This window comes from Oxyura jamaicensis, chromosome 1, assembly GCF_011077185.1.
Source record: "Oxyura jamaicensis isolate SHBP4307 breed ruddy duck chromosome 1, BPBGC_Ojam_1.0, whole genome shotgun sequence".
NCBI classification, from domain to species: domain Eukaryota; kingdom Metazoa; phylum Chordata; class Aves; order Anseriformes; family Anatidae; genus Oxyura; species Oxyura jamaicensis.
In genome coordinates this window covers 74840329-74853912 of record NC_048893.1, presented here as the reverse complement: position 1 = coordinate 74853912, position 13584 = coordinate 74840329, and the positions used below count along the sequence as shown (strand labels likewise).

General features: G+C 38.5%; 1 protein-coding gene across 17 annotated transcripts in view; it reads left to right on the top strand.

Moving 5' to 3' along the window:
* ABCC9 (ATP binding cassette subfamily C member 9) overlaps nucleotides 1–13325 on the top strand; it is a 77367-nt gene extending 64042 nt beyond the window's left edge. For 12 of the 17 annotated variants that reach the window (XM_035311149.1, XM_035311102.1, XM_035311091.1 and 9 more), the window contains 8 exons: nucleotides 2839–2959; nucleotides 4033–4163; nucleotides 5519–5597; nucleotides 8565–8673; nucleotides 8909–9012; nucleotides 9693–9826; nucleotides 10202–10264; nucleotides 12416–13325. In XM_035311149.1, the coding sequence (XP_035167040.1) occupies nucleotides 2839–2959; nucleotides 4033–4163; nucleotides 5519–5597; nucleotides 8565–8673; nucleotides 8909–9012; nucleotides 9693–9826; nucleotides 10202–10264; nucleotides 12416–12553 (879 nt within the window). In that variant the 3' untranslated portion in view covers nucleotides 12554–13325. Of the gene's footprint in view, nucleotides 1–2838; nucleotides 2960–4032; nucleotides 4164–5518; nucleotides 5598–8564; nucleotides 8674–8908; nucleotides 9013–9692; nucleotides 9827–10201; nucleotides 10265–11378; nucleotides 11559–12415 lie in introns of all 17 variants that reach the window. The other 5 variants (XM_035311075.1, XM_035311184.1, XM_035311175.1 and 2 more) reach the window with 2 other exon arrangements.
* The last annotated feature ends 259 nt before the right edge of the window (nucleotides 13326–13584 follow it).

Sequence of the window (13584 nt, the reverse complement as noted above, 5' to 3'; positions counted from 1 at the left end):
ACCTTTAAGGTTGATAGGCATGGCCCATCATGACAAGTAGCAATTGGAAATCAGAGAACATGGGGTTAGGAAAGACAATATTTTGATGGCACAATAGCCAATTCATTTTAACTCATCATTAGCAGTGAGCTATTTGAGATGAGTAACAGAGGTGGAACAGTGTTTTAGTGTAGTAGGCTGTAAGAGAGGATGAGAGAGCATCATGGGCATAGAGTGAGTACTGTCATCACAGAGAACAAAAATCACAGAATCACAGAATCACAGAATTTCTAGGTTGGAAGAGACCTCAAGATCATCGAGTCCAACCTCTAACCTAACACTAACAGTCCCCACTAAACCATATCCCTAAGCTCTACATCTAAACGTCTTTTGAAGACTTCCAGGGATGGTGACTCCACCACCTCCCTGGGCAGCCTGTTCCAATGCCTCACAACCCTTTCAGTAAAGAAGCTCTTCCTAACATCTAACCTAAAACTCCCCTGGCGCAACTTTAGCCCATTCCCCCTCGTCCTGTCACCAGGCACGTGGGAGAACAGGCCAACCCCCACCTCTCTACAGCCTCCTTTAAGGTATCTGTAGAGAGCGATAAGGTCGCCCCTGAGCCTCCTCTTCTCCAGGCTGAATAAGCCCAGCTCCTTCAGCCGCTCCTCGTAGGACTTGTTCTCCAGGCCCCTCACCAGCTTCGTCGCCCTTCTTTGGACCCGCTCAAGCACCTCAATGTCCTTCTTGTAGCGAGGGGCCCAAAACTGAACACAGTACTCGAGGTGCGGCCTCACCAGAGCCGAGTACAGGGGGACGATCACCTCCCTAGCCCTGCTGGTCACACTATTTCTGATACAAGCCAGGATGCCACTAAATTCACCAAGAGAGTGGGGATAAAAGCAGAAAGAGGATAGTGCCAGGAAGAATTTTTGAAATCATGTCTGGCATGACACAAAGCTGGCTGCATTATGCACTGGTACAAGGAAGGTGGTGTCCTCTAGAGGATATGGATATGGGTCTAACACTGAGATTTGGCTTTACCAATAAATGCTGGTGAGCCTATGTTTGCAACAGAAGGTTCTCGGCAGCTGCCTTAGGGTGGCCTTAGATCCCCTTCAAGCCACTGTTGCAGCACTGTGAGCATCTGCCAGCAACTGAGAGTCAGTCCCAGACTTTCAGCTTCACTCTGAAAACATTCCTGGTAATCCTGCTTCATTAGCAGAGATCTGGAAGCACCAAGATGTCTGCATCAGCTTTGGCTACTTTGTATTTAGTCTGCATTTGCAAACATATCATTAGTGCAAGTTAGCTGTTTGCTCAAGTCTGGCATAGCAGATGAAGAGATGCTCCGGTTAAAAAGTGGTTACCTGTCTCTCCCCTTCCCCATAACAACTCTAGTGAAACTTTGGATGCAGTTGGATGATTGTCTGCATCCCCTGACAGATTTTTGTGTTGTTTCTCATTGGAGCTAAGAGAGGGCTGATGTTTGGACCTGGATGAGAGCAAACTGTTTGTACCAACATGATGTTTACTGTAGACATTCAGAAGCTTATTCTCTCCCCTTGTATAAATCCTGCCAATTCTGTTGCACAACTGCGATAAAGGCTGAAACAATGGGCAGAGCCTTTGGGATGCCAGGCTCTTTTATCAAATCTGCTAGAACTGTGATTGCAGATAAATTTCTGAATCAAAAGCTGGACACAGAAGATGTATATTTCTGAGCAATAAAGAAAGTAATTCACACTACCGCTGAGAATAACTCCTTATCATTAGGCAACCAACTAAATCATCTAAATTGACCAAAACAAATATTGTTGACTCTCAGTGAAAAATATTTACTGTATGCCTATTGCATCTGTATTAAGTGGTAAAGAAGTGAATCTGAGTGATTTATTCATAATAAATATATGTCAGATTCATCAATCTCTGGCAAATAAATGACAAAATCATTCTCTCACTGTGTTTGCATGTAGACTGTTCTCCTTAAGTGAGGTTTCTACACCCTTATTCAGGTTTCTAAAGCTCCTCAATTTCTAAAGGTGCTTGCCAATCAACAGTACCTAATAAGATCAGTTCTTTTTTTTAAATTGGCACCTAAACATAGACTTAGAAACATAAGTTTAGAAAATAGCTACACAGTTGTCAGCCTTAAATAGTCTTAACTAGGGATCAGCTTCCCTAAGTTACTGGTTATTGTTTGACAACTAATTATCAGTAATTATTTACTACAAGTAATACCTTTTTGATTACAAATTGGAATAAAAACTAAGAAGGAAATATTGAGCTGATAATGTATTTTTTCTCATATATTTCTATGCTAAAGAAACACACATTTTCCACGGAGATAAATGGATTATCTAAATATGCACAGAAAGAAGCAGAATTGAAATGCCGGTAAAATTCTTTTCAATGTATTTGCAAATAGTGAACTTTCTTAATCTTGAGTCTTTCTTTGAAAGATTATAAATTGCCATATTCCCAAATGGCATTACCAATTTTGATTTCTTCTGTGTTGTGTGTTTAAAGAAGGTGTCTTTCAGTGCTGCTTACTTGGGAACAAGAGATTCCCATAATCAGACTCTGGGTATAACCTCCTTCAAAAAAAAAAAAAAAAAAAAAAAAGTATACTGGGTGCTAAATTACTATGTCACAGTTCTTTGCATTGGAGTATGACAGGCCTGTTATGCTGTTATGTGTTTGATGCTGTTCCACTGAGTTTAGGACTGTTGCAATGCCAGTAACAGATCCAAAGTGCTGGGTCAGGCCAAAGACTTTCACAAATTTATCTGAGTTTTATTCACAAACAGATAGATGCACAGACCTGAATCCTGTCCTTGTTTTCTTTTTGTAATGTAGATAACAAACTATTTGAACTGGGTGGTGAGAAATCTGGCTGATTTGGAGGTGCAGATGGGTGCAGTAAAAAAAGTACACAGCTTCCTGAACATGGAGTCGGAGAACTATGATGGCTACTTGGGTATTGCACTCTAAACTTTCTTATTTGTTGATTTTTGTTGTTGTTGTTTTTCTATAGGATTGTTAAAGCAAGGTAGACTTGGTCATGCAAAATTCATAGGTCTCCTTGACATGTAGGAACTCCCACTGATTTGAATGACAAGGATAGCCAAAAGCAGCCATGAGATACGTAGCCTGTACTAGTCAACAGGAAAAAAAAAAAAAAAAAAAAAAAAAAAAAAAAAAAAAAGAGAAGAAGGAGAAGAAGAATAAGAGGAAAAGGAAGGAGAAGAAGAAAAAGAAGGAGGAGAAGGAGGAGGAGGAGGAGGAGGAGGAGAAGAAGAAGAAGAAGAAACCTATCAAAATGCAGATAAGAACTAAAAATGCATTAGCAGTAACATGCTTCAGATGTGAGATCTATGCAGTAAATGGGGGCTACAAGATGGGCATGATGTCAGTCAAACCTCAGTCAGACCTCAGCAACTCTTCCCTGAACTGTATGCTGCTCTTTGTACTGCTGCTGTTTTATTCAATTAGCTTTGACTGGTATTTTGCAAGTGCTAGCAGCACAAGGATGAGGAAGCTTACAGGTCAGAAAGCCTTCTTGGAAAACCAGACTCCTATTCTGAAGACAAAACCTGCCTGTGTATTTGCAAATCAGGATGGCATATGAGCTGTGGTAATGTCAACAGCTCAAGTTGTAAAGCAGTAACAACATCCTTCCTTGCACTGTACTTCCTCTGCCAGTTACTGACCTCAGAACATGTTAACACTCTGCTGACCTTTTTTGCTCTCTTTGCTTCTCCCTGTTTCATTGCTAAGAACCTCCTAGGCATTTACCCTCTCGTCTTATGTGTCAAGATCTGGCAGCTAAGTGCTAACATGCCCTGAGACAGTTCTCAGCTCCCCTGCAAAACAATCTGAACGCCAGCCTAGCAGAGGGTACACCCTTAGCCTATGTCCTTTTGGCATGGCCTAGGTTTCTCAAGTGGCTTCATGAAGACTCCCAGGAAGGAGGGAGCTGAAAGGGAAATGTTATAAAAAGTGGCCCTTTGATAGCATTTGTTTTGTTTTGTTTTATTGTAACTATTCCAGACTCTTCTCAAGTCCCAAAAGACTGGCCTCAAGAGGGGGAAATCAAGATTGAAAATTTGTGTGTGAGATATGAAAACAACTTGAAGCCTGTTCTCAAACATGTTAAGGCCTATATTAAACCAGGACAAAAGGTACTGTATAATTGCATATGTTCCTCATTCTGGAGCAGATCCTTCTTTATTGTGTTTTCTTTTCTAAGGTAGCAGAAGAGCAAGAATAACAACAATTTGCAGTGACATCTGTATACATTGGTGGTCCCTAGTTATGGGTCAAGAAACACACTGATGATATCACTTTATTGGCTGGGATCACTTTTTCTTCTGAGACTCCCATCTCTTTCCATGTCCATCCCCCTTGCTTAGAGTGAGCATTGGTGGCAGATGAGATTAGAGGAACATCAAAAAGGAGACAAGTAAACACTCAAGAACATCTCACATTTCAGCATATAGTGTCGTTGGAGTCCAGGACAAAAATATACGAAATATTGAAAATCTTCCTGGAATAGATGTTCCTAAAGATTATTTAGCAAAAGGGAACTGTTTTGTTCCAACATTTTTGACTGAATATCCCAACATTCCTGAAACTCTGTTGTTTTTTATGTTAAGTTTCAGCTACTGAATCATTATAAAATGCTCAAAGTGAAGTAATATTAAACTGTACATTACTCCACTGATCAATTCAACAAAGTGAAATAACAAATTCTACATGAACCAAAAATATGTTTTTTCCCTTGGTTAAAATTGCATTTATTGCAATATTAACATTGCAGAAATTTCATTTTCCACTGAATGAATTGTGATGCATACATGCACACTCACTGCATGCAAATGAGAAACACCATAAGGTCTCACTGTGAAGTAAATAATACTCTTTTTTATCAAGCTGAAAATACCTAGCTTTTACAATGTGATTGGTAAGGTTGTTTCTTGGGACAGGTGGGAATCTCTATCACATGTTCCATGAGTTCTTCAGTGTACACATGAAGCTGCTTCACCTTTCACTTTAGGGTTCCTCTCCAGGTCTCTGTGGAATTTCAGCACTGCACACGCCATATGAAGAATTAAGCAGGTTTTCTTTTTTCTTTATTTTATTTTTATTTTATATTATTTTATTATTTTTTGAGATAAGGCATCACCTGTAGCAGCTGAAATACCACTTTAAATAGGTTTTAAAATATGTTTGTTTGTTGCTGTTTTGTTGTGTTTGTGTTTTGTTTTTTTTTTTTTTTTCTGTTACTACCTTCTGCCTGGAGTTTGGAGCAGGGTAATGATCTCTTCCTAATACTCCTTAGCATCAGTGATAGCCCAATGCTTTTGTTTTCATTTTACAAGTCTTTTCTGATGCACAGATCGAAAGGAGTTTGCCACTGGCCATTGGGAAGGACCTTTATTCTCACCAGCAGGGCAGTCCAGTCCAGCTTTCCTGAAAGACTGCAAGTCTGACTTACAGCTTCTTTTTATAAGAAACATCTTGCTTTCTTTTGCAGGTTGGGATCTGTGGTCGTACTGGCAGTGGCAAGTCATCCCTGTCTTTGGCGTTCTTCAGAATGGTGGACATATTTGATGGTTAGTTTTCACTGGAGTCTGTTGTCACTCTTTACCTGCTCCCCCTTTATGTCTTCAGAAGAAACTACATTGATATTTTATATCCTAGCTCTTTGGCTTTGAAGACACTTGGTTTGAATGGGGCTTGTTATACCTGATCCTTCAAAGTACAAAGTGTCCTATTGTGAGTAGCATTTGGTTCTTCTAGGAAATGTTGCACACAGATTATGCTTGTAAATTTTATTTACTTATTTATTTGGCATTGACAAAACAATATGCCATTTTTGAGGTAGGAGGAAAAAATATGCAACTCTCTGGATCCTCTAAATTTCTCCCTAAAGATTAACTGTATTAACTTATGGTAAGTGTCATAATATTAGCAGAATAGAAACTGGAACTTGACAAGCCCATTCCCTTGATAATTATTTTTATTTTATTGTGTTTTCCCACAACTGCAGCAGAAACTGACTAAAGGTTTTAGAAACTTTTTACTATGTTTTCACTCCTGGAGCATTTCACTCTCCTAGCTCACTGGAATGAACTAGTGTGCAGCAATACACACCCTGGCATTTATAATAAATATACATGTGAACTGTTGTACAAATATGGAAAACTACTGGAAATTCACCTTTTTGTTACAAAGATTTCTATGTTTCTAAATTGGCCATTGTGCATTAAATGTTTGCTAGGGAGACCCCAGTAGGATGTAGGAAGGTAAGTAAATCTGATGCAGCTAATGCTTTTGTTGTGGTTCTGTGCCTATATGTATATATGGTTTCTGATTCATGACTGAGGTTCCTGGGTATATTAGTGCAAACAGTTTTATTTCTGCTCAGCTTTCAGTTTCCTTCTACTTTAATCTTCTTTCTATATCTTTTCTTTGTCTGTTCCTTCTGTATGCCTGATTTTTTGCTATGGGAATTCCTCAGCCTTTTCTAACTGAGCTTAGTTTAGCCTTTGTGCACAACAATCTATCTCTCAGCAAAACCCATATTTGGACTCTAGGCTGATCCACTTCTGGGTGGGGTCCTGGCTCTATAAAAAAGATTACTTAACAAGATTACAAGTAACTTTAGTGAAGCCAAGATTTCATTCAAGGTATCCATCTTCCTTCCTTATGTCTCTGTTACTTCTTAAATTTTTTATTTATTCCATATTCCATATTCTCACTTTCTTCTTCAGTCTTTAGTGTTTTCCCTTTCTTGTCCTCTCTTCAAACCACCTCTTTCTTTTGTCTTGCTTGAGTGCCCTCATTGCTTTCTTGGTTTCTCAACTCCTCTCTACTTCACTTTTTCCCAGAAGTAAATCATCTCATCTGCTCTTTTCTTTTCCTTGAGCACCCTGGCTTCAATCAAAAATATCTTACCTTGTTCCCAAGGCATGTCATTATTAATTTTTCTCTCATTAGTCCACCTCATATTCTGCTAACCTTCTCTCATGTCCTCATTCAAGGAGAAAAGAGATTGCTTGAGTTCATGCAACCACTGTTGTCTCATGCTGGAGTCTTATAAGCTGATTCAGTCTTTATGAAAGTCTGGAAATAATTGAGCTTTGCATTCCACAGATGAAATCTTGGTTCCTCTGAACTTCTGAGAAAAGCATAAGCATGTTAGTCTGGCTAGGTGGGGATTGGGTCTTTCATTGGAATAGGCCCTTACGTTGCAACCTACAAAATGGAATCTCATTAAAATTGGAAATGATGGAACAGTCACACACACAGATCTTTGAATATCAATTTATTTGCCAATTCATGGTTAGGTTCTCCCTGTTTGTAGAGAACTAATAAACATTAAGTAGGTACTTTCCAGGACTGGGTGCAGTCACACCATAAAGTAATCCACAGGGAAAAGGTAGAGTTGAGCCTGATGAAAACACCTTTTACAATATCCTCATCCAGTTTACCCCGGCCCTCCCTTCCACATGTGCAGAAGGAAGCTTCTGTGTCCAGGGAAAGTCAATGGGTTCAGTAGTTCCTGATTTTTCTTTGAGGATCCAAGGGAAGAGATTTCTGTTGCCCTTCCAACTCTTCTTCTTACAGAGTAGCCATCCACATTTCATTTTGTACGTTTCTTCCACCTTCCTCACCTGAATACCTACAGTTGCCACAACTAGCACATCATGAATCAGATTTTCAGATGAGATCCATATGCTCATTGACCTGAAGTAGTGACTAGGAATGGAAAAATCTTCTTGCTTTACCAAGTATCCCAGCTGTTCCAGCAACTTCTTGTAACAGAATGAACTACTAGTTTAAGGAATTATTATTGTGACTGCTTACAGTAATCTTACGCTAGAAGAACAGTATATGGCTAATTCACAACCAAATATTTAAATGAAATTGTTATGTAAGAACTGCCATGAATGGTATTAAAATGCTTGCAGTATGACATCCTTTTTTTTTTTTTTTCTTTATTTTTTTTCCTTATCTGCCTCTTGTTAAAAAGTTAGTGTTACCCCATTCCCTCTAGAGTTACAAGAAGATTTTTGGCTCCTGATGCATTACTGATTGTAAATACATACATATATTATGCAAAAGAAGTGAGCACAAGTGAAATTAAAGATCTTCTGCTACTGTTAAAATCAAGTGGAATAGAGAAAGGTACAGAACGTCACCTAACTGCATGAGTTGCTCCTGTTCTTCTTGATCCGTTTGGCTGTAAACCTTAGGTTGCTCCAAAATAAATTATCTTTCCAGTGCTATTATTAATCACATAGCATGGAAGCCACACATTTCCTTGAGGAGGTGTGTGGGTGGGGGGTAGACAGAAAGGCAACAACATCACTAATAAGCTGGATTCCCTCTAGCTTGTGTTAATGCATACATGCACCTTCTCCATGTTTATATAACAATGCTGAGAGAATGCAGAGGCAAGCTGTTTCATAGTCTGGAGTCCAGCCCAAAGGATCTGCTTTATCTTTCTGCCTGCTATCTGCAAATCACGTTTTGTGCAATTCCCTCACATGTCTTCTGCATGTTGTTTTAAACAGGAAGGATAGTGATAGACGGAATAGACATCAGCAAGTTGCCTCTTCATACTCTTCGTTCCCGGCTCTCCATTATCCTCCAGGATCCAATACTGTTCAGCGGTTCCATCCGGTAGGTGTAAGGAGACAGGGGGTGAAGAACAGCATTGCATGGCATGTTTGTAATGGTTACTGTGGACAGGAAGGGATGGAAATGGGAATGAACATTCCCAGCTCACCCCAATGTGCCCGCACAGTCTGTACAAGGGAAATCAATTGAGATACACTGTGACAAATTGTTCCTTTACAGAAGACCTGAATGAACTGCAATTGTAGTGACAAGCCTCCTGCTATGTTTTTCTTTGCAGATTTAATTTGGATCCAGAATGCAAGTGCACTGATGATAGACTCTGGGAAGCTTTGGAGATTGCTCAGCTGAAGAACATGGTCAAATCATTGCCAGGAGGCCTTGGTATGTCCAAGTAACCGGGAATATAGGCCAATAATGACATTCTACATGCATGAGCATGCACTTATATAAACAGATACATGGGATCTTACACAATGAACCATCATATTGACAGGCACCTTATGTATATACTGTCTCCATGACAGAGAAAATATTGTTAGTAAAAAGCTGAAGAGTAGTCTTGTTTTCCACTCATTTCAGAGAAAAATGTGGCACTTCAGCATCATAGAGGGGTGACCTATCACTGAAGAGTTTTAAAAGAGCAGATTTTCCTCTGCTGCTTCAGCAGAATCTGTCTTGGCCAACAGAGTTGTTGCTCTTGTTGAGAACACTGACAGAGCATTTCCCTTATCATTTGAGATTTGGTTCATGCAGGAAGCTCACCTAATTCCCGCCATATTGTGTATTTCATATTACTAAGATACAATCCTGCAGCCTACCAGATCTAAGTATTTTTGTCAGCTATTTGCTTAATGATATGTTGATCTTTTCCCAAAAAGATGTGTTCATTTTTCTTGGTATCTCTCCATTCCAGTATTCAGTCAATATTATGCTTACTAGATTTTACAGGGATTTTGCTTGATGCAGGAACAGTACACAGGCAGAGCTTTCATGGTGACCACTCAAAATCACTGCATCCTGATTGTATGAACAGACATTCAACTTAACTGATTTTATTACAGATGCAATGGTAACAGAAGGAGGAGAGAACTTCAGTGTAGGGCAAAGACAGCTTTTCTGCCTGGCCCGAGCCTTTGTTCGCAAGAGTAGCATTCTCATCATGGATGAAGCCACAGCATCTATTGACATGGCCACAGTGAGTATAGCAATTTTTACCATTGATGCATGGAGCTACTAGGAGAAGAAGCATCATCGTCCCCAAAATGTCAGCTATGAGATCTAGTTAGAAAAGAAAACTGATAGACTTCTTGCTTCTGTCTTGTGTTTAGTTTCAATTATTTATGTTGTGTTTTGAGGTCAATGCCTGCAGTGAGGGGCAAAAAAAACCACACAAATCAAATATTTTAGAGTGTCCCTCCTTTTCACTTCTGTGTCATTTCATTACTAAGAGTCTGATGTGCAGATGAAAGATGGTGTGGAATATGATCCTGTCATTTTGATGTTTGAAGACACATAACAAAGTAGAATACGGAAGGATGAAATAACTGAAGTAAGTCTTTTACTTTGGTAGGAAAACATTTTGCAGAAGGTTGTGATGACTGCCTTTGCAGACCGCACAGTTGTAACAATAGCGGTAAGTATTGACGCTCACAGATGCTTCGTCCTCATTTCTTAAGCAGTTATTCTTTTCTTTCAATAGATAAATATCACGATGAAAACAACATAAAAGTAAAACCCAAAATCAGAATATTCCCAAACTAAAACACTGAGATCTGAAGAAAGACTTTATAGGAAACTTCAGCATATAGATTGTCTCCAAAAAAATTTGCAGTCACTCTCATTAACAAATTGAAACTGAATCCATGGGTTAAACCACTATTGAAAGTTGCTTTAAAATCTAGATTTGAATTTTGCCTCTAAAGTTCATGCGTGTATGGCATCTAAAACCATGTAACAAATTTATAAAAGGAGCTCAGATTCCAAAAGATTCAAAAGATTTCTCAATTTGGATGGTCTTTTCTCTTTTAGAATAAAAAAATAAATAAAATTAATTTTTAAAAAAGGTTGGTTTTATAATAAAGGTTTTAAAAATTAGAATCAACAGGGATTACTCAAAAATTACTATCTCTTCAACTAAATGTTTCTGACATTTTTTCCTGTTTTTCCTGCCATTTCTAGTGACACAGAACATACCCAAATATCCAAATATCTGTGCAAGTATGCACATGTATGTGCATACATATACATACATAAACACACCTACAGAGGATACCTTTTAGATAAATTCTACCTTCTGATGGTAGGCTTACTCAAAAAGCAGACATTTTATCCAAGAGACAAATATGTGTTTCAACAGCTGTTTCTTCACTGTGTCTAGAATCCAATCCTGTGGTTACAGATTAGAGTTATGATTCCTGGACTCTGGTTTCAAGTCTGTCAGTGGCTAGTTGAAGTCAGACAAATGACTTAACCCAGGGCAATATACAACAGGCTCTAAGATTATTGGATACATGAGTGCTGAAGATGCTAGCAGTAAGCATATTCCCCTCCAGTTAAATGCCATTTGATTTTTCAGTATTGTTCTTCTCTCTGGAATCTCACTTTTCCCTTGCTTTTTGAAACTTGATATCTCAAAATGGCACATATTAATATGTAGCTTTCCTCACACAGCTGGCTTCATTTCCTTCCTTTCTTTACTCATAGCTGATCTTTCCTTCACCCACCTGTTTTTCTTTTCTTTTTTCCAGCATCGTGTATCTCACATCTTGGATGCCAATATTGTCATAGTACTTTCTGAGGGCTCTCTAGTTGAATGTGACACTGCCTCAAACTTACTCCTCAAAGAGGATGGCCTGTTCACCACTTTGGTGAAGACTCACAAGTAGACTCTCTCAGTCCACACTGTACACAAGACTTCTGGCTCTGTGGTAGTTATTTTTTACCTCTTTAGTTCCCTTTCATTCTGCTTCCTTCCTACTGCACAACTACTGAGATGACAGTGCAAGAAGATGTTTATTGTGTGGTTCCTGGGTTTGTTTAATTTTGTCACTATTTATACTAAATATATTTAACTCAAGCCTAGACATGCAACTAACATTGATTCTATGATGTGAAACGAATCCACCCCATAAAGTAATCCCTGACCTTCAGCCTATATAATGAAATGTCTCACTTTTAGAGCTAGTCATGTCTATATTTGACTGGCTATATTCATATAGCATTGAAATCAAACTCTACCTGGTTTCATTCCTGTTGTATATAGGACTAAACTATTCCCTTCAGCATGCACCAATTTAATCACAAAGGGAGCTAAATGATTTGCAGAAGGAGACAATGTAGGAATTCCCTAAGATGCATGTAGTGTGTACAGACAATGTACAAAAACCAAAGATTGGAGCAGGATGCTAAGCCACCTGACTATGCAGGCATACTCAGGATGTTTCTTGCCCGTATTTCCTTAAGGGGAAGACGTATTTCAGTGATGCCATGGGATTTATTCCAACAGCTGTGTTGTCCATAAAGGCAATTAGCTGACTGAAGTGCGTGCATGCATGCATATTTTCAGGCTTAGTGCCAGAGGCTGTAAAGTATTTTGAGATCTCTTCAGATTAAAGATATAGTACAAGGACCTACTCCAAATACCACCGTAAACAAGGACAGCCGTTCACCAGCTTCATAGGCCTTGGATTAGGCCCATTAATGAACTCAATGAGAACTATCATAATGAAAACATCTGTATGTTTGTGGTTTGTTTGTTTGTTTGTTTGTTTTGTTTTTACGGCAGCATCGGGTTCACACTATTCTAACTGCAGACCTGGTCATTGTCATGAAACGAGGGAACATTTTGGAATACGATACACCTGAGAACCTGCTTTCTCAAGAAGATGGCATCTTTGCTTCATTTGTCCGGGCTGACATGTGAAGAATCACATGATGTATGTTAATAGCTTATTTTTAAACAAATCAAATGCAAATACTTTTTGTTCAACGTAACATCACTTTACCTTTTTTCAGAGTTTTTTTTTCTTTACACGTCCATCTTTCAAAATAATAAAACCCATTACAATACATGTATGCCTGAAAGCAATAAAAATATCACTTAATTAAAAATCCATTAAACTTTACAAACACGCAGGCAGGAAGTTTTTATTTCCTGGAAATCTGGCATTTTTCTTAGACATTTTAAGTGGCCTTATTTTCTTTCATAGACAGCAAATGCACTATTCTTACAAATTGCATATGTTATTCTGGAAGCAGGAATCAAATCGTGCAGTTTGTCAAGGAAGCTAGAGACTCCCAGAAGCATTCAGCCCCCAGAGATGAAAATTAAAAAACAACAAATCCAAACCCATAACACTTGTAGCAATCTGCTGCATTCCAAAGGGATAAACTTTGCTCTTCAAGTTGTAGTAGAGGAGCAGTGAATGAGGGAAAGGAATTTAATCAGAAATAAGGAAATTCTTCCTGCCCTTTTTGTTAGTTCACATACTGTAGTTAGCACAGCACTATTTTTTCAGTGCAGTGATGGCTTATCCCTACAGCCAGTTCCTAAATCGGTATTCATTCTGCAGACTTTTTTGAATCGAAGACCCAAATCATCCTATAATTATGCATGCTTTGATAGGTTTATAAAGGAATACATTTTGTACAGTATCTTAAGACTTCATATTAAAATTAATCTGAATTTATCTGAACTTGATATTAGTCAATCTTTTAAACATTTCCACTAAGATATTCTATTTTAAATGGCATGTAATTAGCCAGCCACTAAGTGTTTTATATGTCTTTAGCCCTTCACATTATTTTTGATGCTTAAACGACCTGTCTTTTCCTTTGCACATTTCTGAATTATCTCTAAATCAGATCTTGTCCAAGAAGACATGATTTTCAAGTGAGTTCTTCAAGATTTCAGTTGCACTTAGATATATATTTACCTCATACATGTTTGAAAAG